At 40.4% G+C, this 23,278-nt stretch overlaps 1 protein-coding gene across 12 annotated transcripts in view; it reads right to left on the bottom strand.

Moving 5' to 3' along the window:
* Positions 1-23,278, bottom strand: part of ZNF536 (zinc finger protein 536) — a 699,351-nt gene that overhangs the window by 105,427 nt on the left and 570,646 nt on the right. For 2 of the 12 annotated variants that reach the window (XM_078380345.1, XM_078380343.1), the window contains one exon: positions 22,745-22,804. The exons of 9 other annotated variants lie outside the window; for them this stretch is intronic. In XM_078380345.1, coding sequence (XP_078236471.1) covers positions 22,776-22,804 — 29 coding nt within the window. In that variant the 3' untranslated portion in view covers positions 22,745-22,775. Of the gene's footprint in view, positions 1-3,308; positions 3,350-22,744; positions 22,805-23,278 lie in introns of all 12 variants that reach the window. One more of the 12 variants, XM_078380344.1, reaches the window with a different exon arrangement.

The raw sequence follows: 23,278 nt of genomic DNA, 5'->3' as shown, positions 1-23,278 counted from the left end.
AAGCGCTATACTCTTTTACTGACCTACTTGGATGGCGGGTGCTTGATTTATATTTGCTGTGTTATTGACGTGTAACAACTTTGTATTTCTTCTCCATGGTTTAAGGTGGCTTTGAAACTATTATTATAACATGTGCACAGAAAGCTGCCATATCACTTTAGACCAGGGGTTCTAAACCTTGAGTTGCCGTATGTTCTTGAATTAAAATTATCGCTTCTTGGCCTTTTGGCTAAGATCAAGTATAGTGTAGAATTAAAATTCCCAGAAGCCTTCACCACTAGCTGTGCTGGCCAGAATTTCTGGGAGTTGCTGTCCGATAATATCTGGGGACTCAAAGTTGGGAACCACTGCTTTAGAGGTCACGTAGCTTTTAAAGCTGAGATAAGCAGCTGTCTTTGCATTTCCACCGTACAAGAAAGAGAATCGCTGGATGCCCAGCCAGCTAGCTCCCTTTTAAACAAAGGACAGGTGGATTAGGACCCACTGGTTCCCAACCTTGGGTTCCCAGGTGTTCCTCAACAGGAACTCCCAGAAATCCTGGCCAGCATAGCTAGTGGAAAAGTCTTCTGGGAATTTTAATTCAAGAACATCTGGGGACTCATGATTGGGAAACACTGGATTAATGGGAAAACTGCTTCCCTCTGACCTGCCTGCCATTTCCTTGCCCTTTGTTTTTCACCAGCTAATTGGCAGCCAGAAACCGTGTTTGTTAGAGGCACTGGCACTGCCATGTGCCCTTGGTGGCCATCTCCATGTTCTCTCTGATTTGGACCATTCACACCAAGCACAACATGGGGGTGACAGGCAAGGCTAGGCTGCATACTTTCCAGATGTTAGAAGAAAGGCATCTGTAGTTAATGGAAAGTTCCTACTGGGATCACCCGGCATTTCATGAGGAAAAACAAAGGGGCTGAATATACATCTAAAAGATTTGTTCATATTTCAGTTTACGAATCCAAGAGATTATTGTGTCCTTTTAAGAAGAAAGGCGGGATAAAAATATTTTAAACCAACCAACCAACCAACCAACCAACCAACCAACCAACCAACCAACCAACCAACCAACCAACCAACCAACCAACCAACCAACCAACCAACCAACCAACCAACCAACCAACCAACCAACCAACCAACCAACCAACCAACCAACCAACCAACCAACCAACCAACCAACCAACCAACCCAAATTGCCTCAACTTTTCCAATATAAAATCAAAGTCAAGACAAAACAGATATCTAGCAAGAAAACCCAAACCAACTTGTGAACAAAATGAATGGGCAAAACAGATGCTTCTCGGAACTGCTCCTGAAAGTTAGTAGTGAGAGGAGCAGAAAACCTTCATGCGAGATCATTTCATAGCCTTGGAATATGGGTGTGAAGGCACAGCTCCTAGTCTTAATGAGTCCCACTTCATACAAGGGACAGGACTTCTGGAAGCCGATTGTGGGTATGGCAGGATCAATGAGACGTCAATGCCAAAAGTCCCATTTTTATTACACCACATACAATAAATATGGAGAAACCAAGAGATATGGCCAAAGCTGTTCATCTCAATGGAGAAAAATAAATCAGATTAGAAAAGCCTGGATGTAAACAAAGGGGAAGAGGATGTGCTGGAACAGAAGTAATGAAAGGAAAAGTGACAGCATATTAAGACTAACTTTCTAGATCTTTTTATATTTTAGATCCAGCATATGGTACAGCTTTCCTAGATACAATCACTTCACACTGCAGGTGGTGAGAAACCAGATTAAATAGTCTGTTCATGGGAAGCAGACAATTTCTTGCATATGGAGAACTAGCATATCAAGAATTGTTGATAGCACAGAAATCGAACAGGACAAGATCTGAAGGATACTCCAGCAAAGGTTGAACCATGTAATGATCCTGAATGTGTCGTCCAACTTTTATTAGGAATGAGCCAGTACACTTTGAGACTTGAAGCAAACAACCCACCTCAATTCCTGATTCAGACAACCCAAAGCGTTTTGCTTTCTTTTGTGACATGTGGTACAAAATCTCTATTCAAACCTAGCAACATCAGTATAACAATAATAAATTAAATAACTATCAATTTCCTGTTCTTTCACAGTACTTAAAATCTTCTGCTTAAGGTCACTGTCTCACTCTGGCTAACGGTGGGGAACAGCCCTGACTCTCAGAAAGATAACCTGAAAATAACTGTTTCAGTTGCATAGATCATTCAATAGTGGCCAGAATTCAATCGGGATTTTACTCAGGACTAAGTGAAATCATGCAGGGTGTAGCATCAAATTGCAAGGAATTAACAAAAAAGGTTGGCCATGTGTCTATTGTAGGTATCACGAATAACCAGACATGCAACCAGCACTTGAAAACTAGTCATAATATGCCTGTATGGTTAAGGTGATTTCCCTTACTCTGACAGAAAATCTTAATTCAGTTCTGGGCACTATATCTAGCTATGGGGGTGGTGAAGGAATATATATAGTTACATTCCCCACTGTCATAATCTGCATAAACCCCAACATGCTCATGGAAATTTATTGTTCACAGGTTTCCTCCTTTCATTTCAATGGGAGAATCTCATTTATATAGTGCAGTGATGGTGAACCTTTTTGAGCCCGAGTGCCCAAACTGCAACACAAAATCAGCTTATTTATTTCAAAGTGCCAATACTGCAATTAAAACCCAAATGCTGAGGTTTTAGTTTAGAAGAAAAAAGAACTGCTCCTGCATTGCAAGGGTTAAATGCTTGGGGTTTTTCTCTCTTTTTTTCCCCCTATGGGCGGCATTAACAAATAAATACTTACTGGTCCTCCATTCCCCCATTGGGCTAGACCGGTAATGGTCGCCATTGCACCCCTCCACTAGACCACTGCACTAGCCGAGGGGAGTGCTGAAATCCAGGATCGGAGGACGGTTAAGTATTTCTTGATGGTCACCTATGGCTTGTGTGCCCACAAAGAGGGCTCTGTGTGCCAGCTGTGGCACGCGTGCCATAAGTTCGCCATCCCTGATATAATGGGTACTACCCATCACAATGAGTTTGACATTGTATCTAGGTGTTTGCAAAAGACCTATGTGTATATGAACACACAGAGAGAGACCGCAAGTGGTTTGTTCACTGCAAGATAAAATTGCACACCTCTCTGCCTTTTTGGTAAACTATCACGGGGTTACAAATAAGGGACTTATTTATATATCTGTACAATACTAAATCACAGAACAATCTGAATAATTACCCCCGTAAGGAACATGGGGGGAAAAGATATATATATAACACAAATGCAAGCCATCTTCAATGAAAACAAAGTATTAAAAATACCTGTCTGGATTTTCTCTTGAAAATCAGTCATTGAGAATCATCTGTCAGTAAGACAAAATTAATTACTACATGTGAAATGGAGAAAATCAACAGAAATTTAAATATTACATAATATTACAAAAGCTTAAGCAATCCTATTATCTATTAGTCATACATGCTTTCAGCTCAAAATGCCCTCCCCCATTTTTTTCCAGCAGAAAACTAACATCATTCAATTTCTGATTTAAAAAGGGTTTAGATACCTTTAAATTTCGATAGCGGGATTGTCTGCAAAAATATAGTAACTTGCAAAATTTACAGCACAACCCTTTACCTGTTTACTCAGAAGTAAGCCCCATTTAATTCAATCAGACTTACTCCCAAGTTTCAGAGTATAGGATTCCATCCTCAATCATATCTTTTATTTTTCTTGTTTCATATGTGCCTTTGTTTAAATCTCCACTTCTGTCAGGTTTAATTCACACAACTACGCTTGTACAGTGCTGGTAACCTGCGTCCTCAGTCAAGATAGCTTAGCAAATATCACTGGCAGCTCATTTGAATTATCTGCCACATTGTAACTTGACATGCTACTGCCCAATAACCTACCTAAGCAGACTTATTTTATCATTGCAATTAAAAACACAGTTTAATAGATGTGATGAAGGATTCAAATTGCTCACATGCATAAGATGCTCTCTGGGCAGGAAGAAAAATAGAAATATATCATTCTTCCCATACATTCTAACTTAATCGTTGCTTGAGTTAGCCCAAGCCATATTGCCATAAACAGTTTCTGCATTAAACGAGACATCAAGGGGAATACTGTACAAGTTCCCTACAATTAACCCGTGTTTCCCCTCCTGCACTGCCTTTTTGCCAGAGGTGCATGTCTCAGCTATCATACTTGCAAAGTGAGCCCATAGTTAACTTCCAATGCCAGTCATAAAATAAAGCAAGCTAAATGCAAGATCCATTGGCAAAGAAAAACATCTGCTTTTAAAATCAGATGTATTTCACCACTTGAGAGAGTACCACTTCTAAAACCGTGCTAAAAGTTTGTTTAGCTTGATATTCAGGGACGTGTCTCAAGTTCCTTTTAAATATCACAAAGGATGCTGAAACTATGTGCACAGAGGTGTGTTGTCTCCCACTGCTCTTGCCAGATTGTCCTCCTCTGGTTGCCAGCGGTGTGATAGCCAGTCATTCAAATCTTGACATGGCCTGATTGTCTCTGGATACCACCATGAGTGGCAAGAAAGAGCTATCACAGGCTTCTTCAAGGTAGGAAGGGAATTCAGGGCGTTCGGAAGTCTATCAGAATTGCACTTTTTTCAGAGTTAGAAAAGTCAACACCAATGAAGGGAATGGAACTGGGTTTTGTGGTTGTCTGATACACATTAATTTGATGTGCACTGTATCTCCAGATAGTTAAGCATCCTTACAAACAGTTAGACTTAAGTCCAAGCAGAGCGGGTAAAGAGAAAGGCTATCCTACTCATGTTCAATTCACAGTTGGCATTATATGATACACAACAAAGCTAATTGTCATAATGTCCCCCAAGCAAATTTTATTATGCTCTAATGCAAAACTGAGGTTTGCCTATACAATTAAATCAATTGGTGCAAATACACTAAACCTGCATTTTAATTTGACAGGTGCATTTATATTGGGAGGCACTATGAAAATGAATGCTCAGTTTTGAGAAGGCTTGTATCACTAACAGTTCTACAAAAATAATTCGGAGGAGAAGGGCAAATATTCTGATGAATCTTATATTATATTGCTTTTCTGGCAGTATAGGCTCGCCACAGAGACTCCATGTGTCTGGGAGAAGAAAGAGAAGGTGCACATGAGACAAAGAGATGGGGGGGGCAGAAGGGAGTGAGTTATAAAATGAGTCTCTCACAAAACAGAATTACATTATAACAGCATCTCTACCATCCTTTAACAGCTACCCTGTCCTGTTCTAAAGTCACTACAGAATGAACAAAACAAGGCTTCTATGGGCAAAGTCCAATTTTAGTCCTAATTAGCTTACACCCTTTGAAATTATTGGAATTTCGGTTAGTGCTGACTAATGCATCTTGTTCGTTTTGGGGGGGTGGTCTGCTTTATTAGCTGGGACTAAAACGGGATTCAGTCCTTTGCTTCTGATGTTACTCGTCAGCGTTGAAAGATGGCACCATGGATTTTTGGTTCTCACCCCTTACTGATGATGTGAAGGGAAGAGAAAACAGAAGTCATCTACACAGGGCAAACTTGATAGGAAAACAGTCCGGACAGGCGTGAATTCTTTACACCTACCAGCTGCTTCCAACACAGGAAAAGACAAAGTAGTGTACCAGAATCAATGGTGGTTCTGACTCAGCCTGTTCCAGACTCACAGAACAATTGGTTATCCTTAGGGGCTGTCAAGTCAGAAATGAGTTGTAGCAACCCTAGTAGGACCTTCATACCTACTGTGGTGTAGTATATAGACTGGCAGACTAGGACTCAAGAGACCTGCGTTCAAATCTCTGCTCATCCATGGAAACTCACAGGGAGAGTGGAACTGGTAAAACCACCCCTTAAATATCTCACTTACCTTGAAAGCTCTATGAGGGTCACTATATGTTGATTCTGATTTGATGGCGCATAACTAATGAATAAGCCTTTCAACATAAATCGGATATTTCAGGGGGTGGTTTTACCAGTTCCACATCCCTAGTGGCTGAACAAGGATTTGAACCCAGGCCTCCTGAATCCTACTCTGTCATTCTATCCACTACACCACATGCCTATCTCTTATAGGACCATAAGAAGCTGCTTTACACTGAGTCAGAGAGTAGGCCCCTTTAGCCCAATTAATGAGAGATTAACAAGAAGGGGGGGGGAAGAATTAGGATAGGCTATTCAAATTAACAAGCAGCAGCTCTGAAAGGTTTTAAGAAAAAAATCTTTCCTCATCTGAACTGAGGAATATTCAGCATTCACTGTTGATCTCCCATCCAAGTACTGATTGGGCCTGCTTAGTTCTCAAACTTAGAAAGAGCACTGTATGCAGGGCCTTATGGTGGTATTCAACCATTCGCCCACCTGCAAAGTCACCTGGTTAATTCCGGGCCAGTTATTCTCTGCCAGCTACTTGTTCGGGCCATTTTGAGGATTTTTAAAAGAGAGAGAAAGAGAGAATGGAGGCTTACTCCATGTACTCTATCCTGTGCTGCTCAGAAAAAGGACAAGAATGCAAATGAAATAAATGCATTAAAATCCAACCATTCATATTATACTTATAGATTATGCACATGGAGGTTCAGGCTGTCACTTATTGAATTGAGGAGCATTTGCTTGAGACCTTTTTTTAAAAAAAATGTGGGCTGCTTACTTACAACTGCCTGCATTCCCCCAAATTATTCCTGGCATTTTTCTGGCTTGATCACCAACCGCTCATACTTTTGAATATGCATTGATCAGTCTTGGTCCCACATAAATGTCCGTATCTATACTAAAGGCACAGCATTTCTATTATCTTCTTAAACACAGCTTACTTTAGGGACCTTTCCACATTATTGCCCTCTGTGAGAACAATTCCATGATTACAAGGGATAAGATTCAAGCTTGGCCTTAAATTCTGGCCTGATTCTTCCAGAGCTTAGTGAAAACTGGTTTACGGCGGAAGCTTTATGTTTTTAATGTAGCCCAGATGAATCTTAAATCTTTATATATATTTAAAATCCCTTACCCTCTCAAGGAAACAATTCTAGCTTTTATTCAGAATAACGGAGCTTACAACTGTGCAAAATGATAGGAAATACATGCTTCAAAAAGGCACAGAGATGGCTAAAATCTTGCAGCAACGTCAGCTGTTAGACTTTTGCTGTGTGTATTATATGGTTACAAATCTCCTCTTGGCCAGGAAATTCATTGGGTAGCTATGAAATGCAGTGGGTAGTCATTGTCCCATCATCAACCTATCTTGCAGGGCTGTTGTGAGGGAAAATACAGCCATAACATCTGCTCTGTCCTGAACCGCTTGCAGAAATAATGAGGAGGAAGTAAAGTGCATGTTTTCTGCTTCTTTTTACAACAACCATTCCTGGTGGGTTTGTATTCCCATTTTACACAGGGCCAAGCGAGGGTAGAACCAGCAATTTCCTCAAAGCATACACCATAAATCCAAGACCCAACAATCATGGCGCCACTCTTATGCCACAGTCCTCTACATTTTACCCAGACGTATGTTCAACACATGTTCAACAGGGCTTCTCCCAGCTGCAACCTTTATTTTTGTACGTCATAAAAATAATTCATCTCTGTTACCAGAGTGCAAGAGGCTCTTAGAATAAGTTTTGTTGTTGTTATTTAGTCATTAAGTCATGTCTGACTCTTCGTGACCCCACGGACCAAAGCACGCCAGTCCCTCATGTCTTCCACTGCCTGCCAGAGTTGGGTCAAATTCATGTTGGGTGCTTCAATGACACTGTCCAACCATCTCGTCCTCTGTCATCCCCTTCTCCTCTTGCCTTCACACTTTCCTAACATCAGGGTCTTTTCCAGGGAGTCTTCTCTTCTCATGAGATGGCCAAAGTATTAGAGAACAAGTTTTAGAACATTCTAATTCCATCATTCCTACCACCATCAAATACGGGCAGATAGGCATATGAAAACACATTCCTCTACAGACTGGGGGTGAGGAGGAGATGGGTTTATGACAGTAATCCCCTCCAGTGGCCTCTATTCTTTCATCTGGTGCTCTGGACAGAACTCCCTGCATCAAGCTCTCTCAGGGGATGCAACCGCACAGAGAAAACCGGTTCACATATAACTGGCAGGGAGGCCCTATTCAAGAGCTCTGAGTGCCTTTAACTTGAGATAAGAAGACAGTGGGCAGGATCCTGCTTCTTTTATGTACATACAGTGAACATCAGGAAATAGCTGATAGTTTGTGTCATGTGTTTACAGAACACTATTCTCGTGTGTCATCTGATACATCGTCAAACTGAAACCATTGACCTGAAGCAAACGTAATTCCAATCCCCCCAACTCAACAAAGGCCGTTGCCCTGTTGGGGTGCAAATTCCAGCTTTGAATAATATTACTTTAGCACACATGATCCTTATGCTTCTGGCTGCTTCCTTTTCAATCGTCCCCTTTCCCCTACCCTCATCCCTATGCCTGGCAAGATTCATAGCTGGGGAGAAGGCACAACTGTTATGAGCTTCAGTTACGTGGTATCCTCAGTCTTTTTTGATGGTAAGGGAGCAAAGCCATTATGGGTTGACGCTGCCCATCCTGACAGTATATTTTGGGGGGCACAAGTAATGGAGACCATGTGATTTATGGCCTGCCTACATTTTTATGAAGATTATTCTTGGGCCCCATTACAGCTGCTTTGTCTGTTCTTGTTCTGCATGAGCCTTCACATATCTTTACCTCTGAGCTTGCATCTCCCTCCCCCTTCCAACACAGTTTAAAGCTCTTCTGATGAAGTTCTTCATGCTGTGGCCTAACGCATTCTTCTCAGTCCTTGTGAAACCCATCATTTTCCAGCTGCGCATCTTCCAGGAAACATAGACTATGGACTATGAAATCCAAATTCAAATGATGGGCAAGACACCTGTGCTTCTGATTCTGGAATGGCACTTTGAGTTCAAAATACATGTTGGGGGATCGATGATCACAACGGTCTTGAGTTGGTGTAAGGGAGCTTCCTCATGCTCTTATGGAAAAAGGTTAAGTAAATCCCTGAATTTGGAGCCCCTTTTTGGCAATAGATCTGTGCTGGTTCTCCAACTATCAATTAGATAGACCAGGCAGGCTAAGAAATGGGGTGGTGTTCCTGATTGTAACCTGTGTTAGCATTTGGGTTATCAAAACTGCACTACAGAGCAATCACTGGGCTGCTTCTCAATTTACTTGCTCACACGTGTGGCTGCTTACTAATATAACAGCAAAACAACTATGTATCTTTATAGATGCCATTCAGAGAGTGCACTTTTGCCAACAAATCTCTCGTTGCCCAGGCCAGAAAACGCTGGATATTGCAAATACTCCATTTTAGGTTCCTTGCCTTTTCCTACTAAACACACTTATAAAAAGAACAACAGCCAAAAACAATTGTAAGCTTAATAACAGTTGAAGAATATTCAGCAGATGGTACCATCTAGACTCAACTAATTTCTGGCCAAGCAATCTAAATCCCAGTTGTAGACAAGGATGCATAAACAAAATTTGATATCGATGAATAGGGAGAGTGGTGACAAATAAGAGAAACTGAGGATGGCATCTGTCTCAGCTGTAATTGCGTTAGCATTTGTGGATATGGCTAATGTACAAATTCATAAGAGGCTAGAGTCAGATTTCACACTGGTATTGATGCTGTTGTGTTCCTGATAGCCAAAGATTAAAGAGAACAAGTGTGACTGAATTAACACTGCTAGTTTGTGGCCTCATCCAGACATTACATGCAAGGGCGTGAGCTCTTCTTTTCTCTTCCTCCAGAACAACTGAATGGAGACTGAAGCATCCACATCTATTTTCAAACAGGGATTTTATCATTATATTCCTAACCAAGAAGTGGAGTTAGTTTTAGCAATCAACCACACACTACAGTTTGGGAGCGGCTCGTTCAGATAAACAATAGTTAAAACTAAAACTAACTACAGTCTGTTCTAGTGCAGTCATAACAAAACATGGTTAATTGGATAAGGAAGCAAATGTTTACAGTATTCTCCCGATGTTCAGCTAGCACTAAATCAGTGCTTCTTAACCTTTGTTACTCGGATGTTCTTGAACTGCAACTCCCAGAAACTCCAGCCAGCACAGTTGGTGGTGAAGGCTTCTGGGAGTTGCAGTCCAAAACTCCTGAGTAACCCAAGGTTAAGAACCAGTGCACTAAACTATAGTGTTACACTTGAATATAGCCAGAATTTCCCACAAGTGATTTTACTGAATATATTCCTGTCTGACCTACTGCTTACACGACCAGTTCCCATAAGATTGCAAACCATGTTTGAGTGTCTCTCTTCACGCTACTGAAATAGCATGGAAAAAGCAATATACATGTAGGCCTACTATCCTAGCACATGCTAGGTCCTTCCTGATAGCCACAGAATCTAATGGGCAGTGAAACTATGATTCCCAGAGGCCTCCACATCCAGGTCAAACCACTCCCACTATCATGTCAACCAGCAGGAGCCTGGACATCCCAGGTACAGAGGACACTGAGAATTATAATCTCATTGCTCATTAGGCGCTATAGACGCCCGAGGTTTGCACTTCAAAGATATGAAAAAGCACACACACCCGTCTGTGAGCAACAACAAAGGGTGGAGAGGAAGTGAATCCATGTTCGGCCATTGTTATTGCCTCCCTTATCTAGGGTTCTTAGTACTTGTTCTTCTTTAAGCTCCTATCCTGATTCTCCCATGCCATTAGAGCTGGAAATGTCAGCAAGAATAGTGTGCAGTTAAAGTAAAGAGATATGCAAAGAGATCCCTGGAGGATAAAACTCAAAGGTTCCATCACGAGTATAATAAGTATTGCCTACAGTTTTTTCTGGTTCATGGAGTCAGACGCAGAATTTCCTCAATGACATTTGTATAGTAGAACTAAATAACATCAATTAAATGCTCATATCCCACCCGTGCCCTCATGTCCCTCCACCTTGATTACTCATCAAGTCAATTCCATGTTATCAAGTCAACCTTTCCAAGCTTTTCTCAGCATCAAGGACTCAGAAGCAGTTTACGACTCCCTTTTTCTGGGGATACTCTGGCATGGTGTGCAGGTTGCCCAAGAGAAGACTTTTCTTCCAGGAAGCACAGTTGGGAACTTTACTGGCTATAATTATATCTTGCCTTCCTTCAAAGAGATCAAAACAGCTTACTTGGCTCTCCTCATCTCCACTAACCTGTGGAGTGGGTCAGGCTGAGAAAGAGACAATGGCCCAAGATCATCCACTGAGTTTCATAGTTTCTTGAAGTCTCAAACCTTGATCTGCCTTGATCTGCCATGTCCCAATCTGAATTCAAATCACTTTATTCGCCATTATCAGGAAATAGGCAATCTCACACCCTTGCAATAGTTTGAATGATAGCTTCCATCATGGCTTACCAATCATGAAGAATTCTAGACGAGGCAGCCCAGTGGGGGGCTGTTTAATTGATCTCTGCCATTTATCCAGTTTTCTGAAAACCAAAATATTTTGGCTAAGTATCCAAATGGTAACGTATCCAGTTGTGCCATTGGGTTCTAGCTGTATAGAGGGCTGTGTGTGTAGGTATGGGGCATGAGGATTCTATTTGTCTTATTTAGTCCAACTAAAACACATGTTAGTTGCTTCTTCTCCTCTTGTAATGAAGGCAGCTGTTTTAGGAAAAGAAAAATGAGAAGACAAGCACACCATCTTACCACCTGCAGTGAAAGGTCGTATAGGCTTGCTACCTAAGCCCAGGCTGTATTTTCCATATTGTTCAAACATGCTCATTATTAACTGCCAACTGTACACGTAACTAAATTAAAATTGGCTCGATGCTAATGAAACATAGCAAATTGAGACAGAATCAGGTCAGATTTCTGTTTGAATTATCTCACTGAGTTTCTAACCTGGCACGTTACTTAAATCACACACAAATACACAGATGTAAAAGAATATATAGAATGGATGTGAAAGCTGCTTTCTGCCTTGCACTTGAAGGCTTCCCCTTCGTTTCAATGGGGCCTGCATGGAAAACAATAGCCCTGTCCTGACATGCTGTATCCACGGAATAGTTCTCGCTGTAGAGGTGCATGGATTGCAGGCTACAGCTGTATTATTTGTCACTTCTTAGGGGTGGAAAAAAATGATGTTGGCTTCAACAAACATGGCATGTATGTACCTCTCAAGACTTGTTGTTAGTGGAGAAGAAACAGTTCCATTCAAAAAAAAAAAATCACACGTTTGCAGGGCATTCTGAAAAACACTGAGACTAAAATGTGTGCAGTAAAAATATGCACAAAATAAGCAATGGAGAAAATGAATAAATTAGGCAGAACACATACATAAATGCATAGGTAAAGGTAAAGGTTCCCCTTGACATTTAGTCCAGTCATGTCTGACTCTAGGGCGCGGTGTGCATCCCTGTCTCCAGGCCATAGAGCCAGTGTTTGTCTGTAGACAGTTTCCATGATCACATGGCCAGCGCGACTAGGCACGTAATGCCGTTACCTTCCCACTGTGGTGGTACCTATTTATCTACTCGCATTTACATGCTTTTGAACTGCTAGGTTGACAGGAGCTGGGACAAGCGGCGGGAGCTCCCTCCGTTGCGTGGATTCGATCTTACGAGTGCTGGTCTTCTGACCCTGCAGCACAGAGGCTTCTGCGGTTTAATACGCAGCACCACCACATCCCACATAAATGCATACGTGGGGTAAAATAATAATAATAAGGAAATTTACAAAATATGTATGAATTCCAAAGTGAAAACAAACGAACAAAAAATCCTACAATCTGTTACAAAGGAAAAGAAGAAAAAAATTATGGGATTCAGAGAAATACAACATTGAAGCCAAGATACTATCACATCTTTAGGATTTCCCCTTTTCTCATTCTTGCCTTATACGTATCAATAAACACAGAATATATGGATTTAAAAAATTGTGCTAATGGCTCAATTCCAGCATGATTAAAAATAAATCCGGTACTCCATGATCTATCCTCCATGCAAAATCACAACATTTTACATGTGAGACTGGAGCTCACTATTGATTGGTATCATAAGCTTGTCAAGCGCTTGAAAGGAGCGTTCCAAGGAAAGTTTCTGGTTAAGCATATGGCAAACCCGTCCAGTCCATATGACTGGTTGAATGCCGACCACTACTGTTGATACAATCTTCTCTCAATATTATGACAGCAATTGTCAATGGGACTTAAATTGCTGTCAGACTTATCCGCCTAACTTACAGCATAGCAGTCAGAGAATGCCAGCTCAGTGACACAAGCCAATGCGATCCTTTTTTCCCTCTCTTCCTCTGAACACCCATTAATTTTAGTTGCTTGTGAAAAGCTCCTTACGGAGTTGTGTGTGCATGTACAATTTCAGCAATTAGCAATAAGAGCTGTTTGGCTTTCTTTACCAGTGAGAAGGATGGTCTATATACTCCAAGCCAATGTATGTTAAAATGCTTTTGGCTCCTTTCTGGTCATTTTTCCAGCATACTCCCTTACTGTGTTGGAAATCGGTGTGAGAGCCTGTATGGTGAAGTAAATATCATGTCACACTGGATCTTGGGAGCCCCAGATTCAAATCCTCATTTAGCCATGTATACTCTCTGAGGATGGCAACACTAAATCATTCCATATACATCTAACATGCCTATTAAGGCTGTAATAACTTAGGGTGTTTTTAGTTTGAGTTTTGTCAGTTGTCACCTCTGGAGTTTTTTCCGTCTGTTTTTCCATCTAGGTGTTTGTGTTTGGTGGGTGGGTTATTACTGTATTTTTCCATGTATAAGACTATTAAAAGATTAAGTTTCCCCTTGACATTTTTAGTCCAGTCGTGTCCGACTCTAGGGGGCGGTGCTCATCCCATTTTCAAGCCATAGAGCCAGCATTTTGTCCGAAGACAGTTTTCTGTTGCCACATGGCCAGCGTGACTAAGGAACGCCGTTTTACCTTCCCACCGAGGTGGTACCTATTTATCTACTCGCATTTGCATGCTTTCAAACTGCTAGGTTGGCGAGGAGCTGGGACAAAGTGACGGGAGCTCACTCCATCATGTGGATTCGATCTTACGACTGCTGGTCTTCTGACCCTGCAGCACAGGTTTCTGCAGTTTAGCCCACAGCACCACCATGTCCCTGTATAAGACTATACTTTTGTCTAAAAGCTTTAGACTAAAAGTTGAGGGTTGTCTTATACACGGAAGTAAGCTGAGGACAGAAAAAACAAGTGGAGGGGAAAGCAGGGATCAAAGTGATCCTGCAGTGCTTTGATCCCTTTTCCCCTACACTTGCTAAGCTCCACTTAGATTTCTTAATTTTGGGTTAGAAAAGTGGGAGGGCGTCTTATACATGGGGGTGTCTTATACAGAGAAAAATATGGTATTTATTTTATTGCTGTTAGCAACATAGAGCAGTGCTCGGTCACTAGATGGGTGCGATAAAATTGTAATTATTTAAAATAAATAAATAACTTGGAAATATGTATTCACGAAGGCTTTCACAGCCAGGATCTAATGGTTGCTGTGGGTTTTTCAGGCTCTTTAGCCAAGTTCTGAAGGTTGTTCTTCCTAATGTTTCGCCAGTCTTTGTGGCCAGCATCTTCAGAGGACAGCACTCTGTGCTCTCATCACCAGAGCACAAAGTGCTGCCCTCTGAAGATGCTGGCCACAGAGCCTGAAAAACCCACAACAACCAACTTGGAAACAACTTGATGGTACATAATAACAAAAATGCTTCAATGCGTCTTCCTCAACCATTTTTGTAAACACGTAGAAGCAAAATACTTTTGTTTTTATATGTACATTCTTGCATCTAAACTAAACCTTATAAAAGTTACTTTTTAAAAACCACAACCCCCAAAGTCCCCAGCCATACTGGCCACTGATTTTCCAAAAGAGCAACTTTTCCAACCTCTGGCTGATGCACAGACATGCATCTTAAACACACCAGATGTGGTGAGTTCTTATGTTGAAGAACACTCCATGCTCACAAATGGAAATCCTATAGATTAATGGAACTTACCCATTAGCAGTAACGTAATTTCTATGCATTTCAATGGGTTTACTGCAGTTGAGAGTAAAACTGGATTCATCTTTCTGTGTTCACAGTGGAACCCCAGGAAGCATTCTGAAACTGGCTGATTACGACTTTAATTTCAAGTCAGAACTCAACCAGAAAGAACTTATTTTGGTGAGAGTGGGTTTAGGATTTCTATTGAAGTTACATAATTCTGAAGACAACATCTGAAATCATGCAAGTTCTTTTTGTGGAAGTAAATTCTTTCAGTTTTGCTTTTAATTGCAACTTTAGTTTTTTAAAAAATTCCTAAAGTTGCAAGTATGAATCAGCACATTTGTTCAATATATCAAAGTCCCTCCAACTCAGTATTAATAGCTCAGCATGAATCTATGTTGAATGTGTGTTTATGGAATAAAAATCTTAAAGGGCTCCAAAACCAGCATCGCAACTCCTAAAACACTCCAGTTGTGATCTTACTCAATGGAAAACTAATCTCGTTTATTTAATAATTTGGGACAACTCTAATATGACATTTGGGGATTATTTCAGTTTATTATTATTATGGGATCCATCAATTATTTTGGGACCCATCATTCAATAAGTGGATTATTAATCTTGTCCTATTGTTTGACAAACATATAAATATCTAAATCAAAAGCAACAAATAAAATGGATTTTCCCATGAAAGTACACATTGATGGCTTCTTTTGACTAAATAAGAAAAAATTGCAGCACACATTTACTGATCCATGTACAATGGTCTTTCATCATTATGCTGCAGACACATTCAAGAAGGAAACACTTGATATCATGAAGATGTATGAACAGACAGATCAAATTTGGCCCCAAACTGATTTTTTGCAAAAGTATCACAACAGGAAAGCAGCTTGTGTCGTTTATTTGAAATCTTTCCTCTTTTGTTAACTGTTCTTTTGCTGATTTAAAGAAATTGATGCTTAAGTAAACCTGACTTGTAGAACTGGTATAGAAGCCCAATAGAACAGGCAATGTTTATTGAGAATAGCCAAACCAAAAGTCACCAAATCTGTCTCAGTTTTAAGAAATACAGCTTCTGGTGATATCAAACAACACGTAGGTACTACTGGGTGAACTCGGTAAAATCATATGTTTAAACTCCAATCCTGAATGTTTGGATCAGCTTGCAAAACTAATTACAATTCTAGAATGCTAGTTACCATGTCAAGTGTTCTAAGGTTGTCCAGGCATTGATTTACAAAACACACTACACAATGCATTTCTCATTAAAAAACGATACCAACCATGTCGGCGTATACTCTTTTGAAGAAGAGCAATGATGGTATATAGGATGAGTTGACCTTATACGATTCCAGGTCTTTCCTTTAGATTCAACGATGTGCACTGAATCCACCTCTTCATTCTAACAGAGTAGACCCATTAAATCAATGGGATCCATTATCTACAGTATGTGTTGACCTAGTGAAGTCATATTGATTCAGTGGATCCAGTATAGGAAGAACTGCCTACTGGATTGAACCCTAGATCTTCAGTAGACGCAAGTATGAGGTAATTGTAATGTTTATTCGAAACGTACATACTGGATGTGCATTGGGCCAGCTTGCATTTCTAGGCACAGGTCAAGCCTTCTGTAGTAGCTTAGCACAGAAAACGTGCAAGAAATGGGAAATTACGACAGTGGCAACTTCGATTAATTTTGTGAGACCAACAAATATGGCCAAATGGAGCCATATATAGAGATCAATGGTAGAGCATCTCTCCAATTAGCCACTAGAGAAATATTTAAAAGCTATTCCAGAGAGGCTCCCAACTGAGGTTGAGGACTAAACTACACATTATTCCTCGTTCTGTGGAATTCTGTTCTGGGTGTTTAAAATGCCACAAGAGGTTTGCATTACCATTTTCCATTTTCCATAATGCAAACTGGTGTCTGTCTTATTTAACTGATCCATCTAGCCCAGGTTTGTCTACTATGGCTACATATTTTCAGGACATCAATCAAATCCCTTTCTTTTAACTGGAGAAGCCAGGGACTACACTTGGAACATTCAATGTGGAAACAGGTGTTTGTTACTGTGTCACAGGCATTCTGTGGCAGGTTTCTGCCAGTAGATTTTCCTCCCCTTGTTCTGCCAGCTGATTTTCAGATCAGTTCCTTCCACCAAGTTCATGAAAGGCACTTTTGGGGCCGGCCTGCCCGCCTGCCTGCCTTCTCTTTAATCAAGTCGATACAGCCCTCCCCATGGGAAGAAGGGAAAGACCACCACCTCAGATAAAAGAGTCATAGGAATGTTCCTGGTCTTCACAACCCTTTAATGTGTCTTTTATCTGCAGCAGCTGGAAGATCTAGTTGGGTAGTATTCATTGCACCATTAACCCACCCTATTTTATATTTTTAGATAACTTGCACAAGGTGTTAAACACTCATAACAGATGGATCATGTAACTTACAATAGATCTTAAATATGCTATGGCTAGTTAGGCATTGCTACTAAAGTTGTTAGAATAAACAACAACACTGCCGCCGCCACCGCCACCAGCAATGATCTCCTACTTCGCTTTACCAGAGGCATTATTAGATGCAGTACTGAGGCTGCTGTCATTCCTGTTATTATTACACGCTCATCTCTGGCAGTTACTTAGAATGTTGTACAGTGGTGCCTCGCAAGACAAATTTAATTCGTTCCGTGGTTAATGTTGTCTTGCGAAAAATTTGTCTTGCGAAATGCGTTTCCCCATAGGAATGCATTGAAATCTGATTAATGTGTTCCTATGGGCAAAAAAAGTCAGAGCAAAGTCAAATTTGGTTTACAAAGGGTTTATTAAGTGCTCTTTAAAGCCATACATATTGTGCAGATGATTTCAAAAATTTCAATAAATATCTTTTTAAACATCATAGAAAAACATTTAAAAATCAGCAAACATGAGGCAGGAACAAAGAAGAGAAAACATTCGTCTTGCAAAGCATGGCCATAGGAACATTTGTCTTGCAAGTCATCAACCCCATTTCCAAAACCGTTTGTCTTGTGAGTTTTTTGTCCTGCGAGGCACCACTGTATTGCAGTGATTCCCAGCCTTAGGTAACTAAGTGTTCTAGGACTACAGTTCCCAGAAGCCTTCACAAACAGTTGTGGTAGCCGGGGTTTTTGGGAGTTGCAGTCCAAAAACACCTGAGTTACTCAAGCTTGGAAATCAATGTTGTATCGTATTAGATATGCGAAATGAAGCTCTGTTACATGCCTTTCACATACATAAACATACACATGCAAGCACATCTTTTTCTCAATTTGCTATTTAACTGTATTTCAACTTGTTTCTATCTCAGTTTGAGGTTTTTTTAAATGCATTTTTGTGCACATTTCCCAAATATAAGGCATTTTGATAGAATTTTCTTAAAATAATGCTGTTTCATGCATTTTCCCACTAACGTCAACACTTTTATGCTCATTTTCCTTAAGGCATGCATGTTCGCGTTCCATTTTTTGTCATTTTGAGAACTGCATCAAAAGTTGCAAGCAGTGGAAAAATCAAAGAATTGCTGAATTCCACTTTATATATTAATCTGTTTTCATTGGTAATTTGGGGAAGGGGAGTGCAACCTGGGCAAGTTCTTATAACAATGTGAACGGAATAAATTCTTATGTTAACATGCACTCAAAATCATTTCTTGATTGATTCAGATTTCTGGAATTGACGAGAGAGAAAAAAGACAAATGACCAGTGACAATGTATCATCCTTTCTTCCCATTAGTTTCTCAAATACTTTTGAGAAATGCATTACAAGATGGGTAGGATGGTGGGAAAACTGCGAGGGTGACTACAGCAGAGGGAGTATTAAAAAACGGTACATGGATGATTTAGATCGCTGCCGGAAGGTGATAATGTCAGACCAGCCATCACAATTTCAGTGAATCGATGGTGGAATTCTCAGTCCCAGCCTGCTCTCCAATACACAAAGAGGTACATTCTGGCAATGTAACAAAAGCCAATGTGGGTGGCAAGGTAGCTGCAAATTTAAGCATGAATGCTCTGGATGTGGGGGCCTGCACCTGATTACCAGATGCTTCAAGCAGATGGCCAGGGAGAAAAGAGAACTGGGCTCCTAGTAGCTTCGATAGGGTTACAGAATGCACCAGCTCTTCTGAGAGCAGCGATAATCCTTCACTGGCTGCGAATGTACCAAGGCAGACTTACAGTACAGATAACTTACATACATCCTGCTGATCTTCCTTAGCAGCGTCTAATGGAAATAGAGAAGAAACACACAGACAGACACCTCATATTGGCCAGAAAGACGTTAACAGTGTCTGGACAAAACCAATACGGCAATAAGGTTACCCAATCCGTTTGGTTCTTTGATCAAGGAATAGTAGCTCCTATTAGGAGACAATGTGCTCCTAAAGTACAGGTTGTATACCGAAACTGTCCCACCAGATAACAGAATTATCTGGAGCTCAGGTTAGCATTCTGAGAATTTAAGGCAACTCCTGATTAAGCCAGGTGGTAACAAAGACCCAACAATGGCAACAAACAACGTCATAAGGAAATGTGGAACCATTATGTTTTGACACCTTTTTACTGCTTATGAAGCTGGATACATTTTCCTACCATTCTTCAGTGAATATAGGACACAACAAATGTTGACCAAGTGTCTTCCTCCCTTTGAAAATGGGGTGGTTGTTTTTTATGCCTGCACCCGCCCTCAAAAAAAGGTCAGCTGCTCTGAGCTTTTTGACCCTTCACAAGAGTGAAAAAAGCTCTCCTTTTCACTGGCAGCATTAGCAGACCAAAAACATTTTTTAAAACACCTGTGGATTTGCACAACATATTTGAATTTTTAAATTGTAAAATCTGATTTTATATATATAATTGTCCAGTATCCTCTTGTGTTGTGCAATCACAGAAGGGTAAGTGCAGAAGCATGTCCTTGCTCAGACAAGCTCCTTTTGCATGACTAGTCTGCTGCTGATGGGTGCCCTGTGTACTTCCTCACCAGGGCTCACTTTCCCCATGACGGAACACCCGCCTATACACAGCATCGTCGGAAATAAAATGCCTGGGGGTAAAATACCTGCCGTGACCATCCTCATTACCTCCAGGATTTTCATTTTTACCCCATTTGGGGTAATTTACCCCTGTTCCCTGACCACTGGGCTAAAGTGATGGACTAGGACTCAGGATAGTAAAGGTAAAGGTTCCCTTTGACAATTTGTCCAGTCATGTCCGATTCTAGGGCACGGTGCTCATCTCCGTTTCCAACCCACAGAGCAAGCGTTTCTCTGAAGACAATCTTCCGTGGTCATGTGGCCAGCGCGACTAGACATGGAACGCCGTTACTTTCCCACCGTGGTGGCACCTATTTATCTACTCGCATTTTGCATTTTGCATGCTTTTGAACCGCTAAATTGGCGGGAGCTGGGACGAGCGGCGGGAGATGACTTAGTCAAATGGATTCAATCTTACAACTGCAGGTCTTCTGACCTTGCAGCACAGAGGCTTCTGGAGTTTAAATCTATCTAGCTGGTTTGTCTGTCAAAATTCATCCTAGCTCAGGGCTGATTTTTTTCATCATTGCCTTATGTTTAATTTATTTTTATTTATTTATTTATTAAATTTTTACCTCGCCCCTCTAGACAATGTCTACTCGGGGCAGCTTACAAATAAAACATAGCAGTAACATATGTAAAATCATAAAAATTTGCAATTATAATTGCAATTATAGCAATTGATTACAACCAAGATATTACCAAGATGGCATACCATAAGAAAAAAGAAAAAGAAAGAGGTAGGGGTGGAAATCGCTTAACTGACGGGAGGGAAGGCCTTTAACCATGGGGAAAGGATCTCCTTTAACTGCTAGAACTATGATAGCAAAAAAGGAAAAAGAACAACTTAGAATTCTATTTTTTTTTCCAAATAAGGTGTCCTCCACCATAAATGGATGAAACTTACAAACAATTATTCATGTTTCTGATGCCAGCCATATGTCTTACTCAGTTTTTCTACAATCTAGAAACATCAACATGTGTTCAGAAATAAAGCTAGCACACACACACACCCGTCCCCCATCACTTTACTCATGTAAGCAAAGATGAGTCTGAAGAATAAGATCTGTGCTGTTCACATGTAGGCTCTGAGTAGACCTAAAATGTTTAGAAATTCCAACAGTTGGGTTTGGCAAGGTTTTAGATCAGGAATAGTCAAGCTTTAGATTCAGAGGAGTTCACCTTGATTTTGTCTTGTTTCATTTTTTTAGCAGCTGGTGGATCCTCCGAAGAATACACACTTAGAATTAAAGAACTTTGATCCCAGAAATGGTTTTAAATGCCATAGATGAATAGAGTTTAGGGTGGGAAGGACAAATGTTCACACATGGTCTTTTGCTATATTGCAGTAGTATAATTTAGGGCTGAGATCACAGAAGGACAGCTATTTTGTGTCCACCCCTATTTTGGAAACTTTGATGATTATGTCACTGGTTTCCCCATCAATATTTTTAAAATCAAAACTAGTGCATGGAGGGCTCAGCTTGTATGATTTCATTTATGTACCTCACATTCAGAGGTACACACAGATGCTTCGAAAATACTTCTCATGTGAACTGTTTCCTGACCTTAGAGATTGGAATTACAGTGTTGCCTTGCTAGACAGTTACCCCGCATGACAGTTTTTTTTTTTTTTTTGCTAGACATTGACTTTTTGCGATCGCTATAGCGATTCGCAAAACAGTGATTCCTATGGGGGAATTACGCTGGACAATGTTTGGTCCCTGCTTCGCAATCCGATTTTTGCTAGACGACGATTTTGACAGCTCCCTCCGTGCTCGCAAAACGGGTGTTTTCAGGACCTAAGCTTCGCAAGACAGCTATTTAAACAGCTGATCGGCGGTTCGCAAAGCTAGCAAGGCACCATTGTACTTGGTTCAATTTGCTCTCTGCTGTAGTACTGCATTTTGTACATGGATCAGTTCTTCATCTCTTCACATATCTTTTGCCTCCTTTCTGTTACCAATGCATAACTGTATATTGGTCAAATTCTATATAATGGTGCACATGGAAATTAAATCAAGATTACTTTATTGCTGTGCTTTACAAATTCACACATGTACTGGAAAAAACAAGAAACAGACTTGACCTGAGTGCATAGAGGGCTGTGTTCAGTTTCTTTTATTTCTTTTTCTGTTTTTTCCCCTAATTTTTAGCACCAATGAATGTCAGTAAAACTCTACATAAAAAGTATCCTGAATGTAGTCATCACATTATGGAACAGTACCACCAGGGCTGGACTATGGGGCCCGAAAGTATTGCAGGACAGCCCAAAGAAGCAACAGGACTGGCGTTCCTCATTTTGAAGTGAAGAAATACACAGAAGTGTCCCAAACATTTATTTATTTTATTTATTTATTTATTGTATTTATACCCCGCCTATCTAGTCATTTCGACCACTCTACAATCAACATTGTTTTTTGTGGTGTTTTATCAAGGTATAAATGTTGTGTTACTAAAGAGAGAGGAAAATACACAATGATGTGAATAAACTAGAAATAAAGCAAATCAGCTCAATGCTATAGCAAACCCAAGACACTGTAATTCTGGCATTAATTTTAGGATTAATTTTAGTTAAGCAGAGAGCAGGCAGTACGGAAGACAGGACAAGACTTAAAAAAAGAGCCAAAAATGAATAAAAGTGGGGAAGTCTATTCATTCTGAGGAGTCATTAAACAGAGCGGGGGAAAAACAAGACTACTATTTACTGTGGACTTGAGTATTTTCGTGTTCTAATCATTACAGCCACTTGGTATTAATTTTTCCTTCTGCACAAATAATTAAGAAACACCTGTGTTCTCTTTCAAGCATTAGCCAAGGCACAGTTTAAAGAAATTCAACATTAAAAGGCAGATCTTTAAGTGTAAATGTGGTGCATCTTACAAAAAAAAGGTTTATTTTTCTAAGGATCCATAAAGAAGATGAAATACTGAACAGATTTTTAAAAAGAAGATGCAGCTTGATTCAATTCTGAAGTGAATGTGCTTCAAAAGGGCCGGTGCCCCTTGTAGAACTTTGAAATCGGAACAAACTCCTGGAGATGATTCTTTGCCAGCCTCTGCCCCTCTGCCAAGCTTTTCCACAAGCGAACAGCTTGTATCTCCATGAAAACCAATGGATGGAACAAATTGTATTAAATTATGTAAAAATGAAACTAAAAAGCACCATCAAGAAGTTAAGGCAAAATATTTAAAATAAAGGATAGGGAGTCTTGTTTAATAAACAGACGAGATGGGTTGTTT

Source organism: Pogona vitticeps, chromosome 10, assembly GCF_051106095.1.
Source record: "Pogona vitticeps strain Pit_001003342236 chromosome 10, PviZW2.1, whole genome shotgun sequence".
Taxonomy (NCBI): domain Eukaryota; kingdom Metazoa; phylum Chordata; class Lepidosauria; order Squamata; family Agamidae; genus Pogona; species Pogona vitticeps.
The sequence above is the reverse complement of the archived record's forward strand: the minus strand, read 5'-3'. Positions and strand labels throughout refer to the sequence as shown.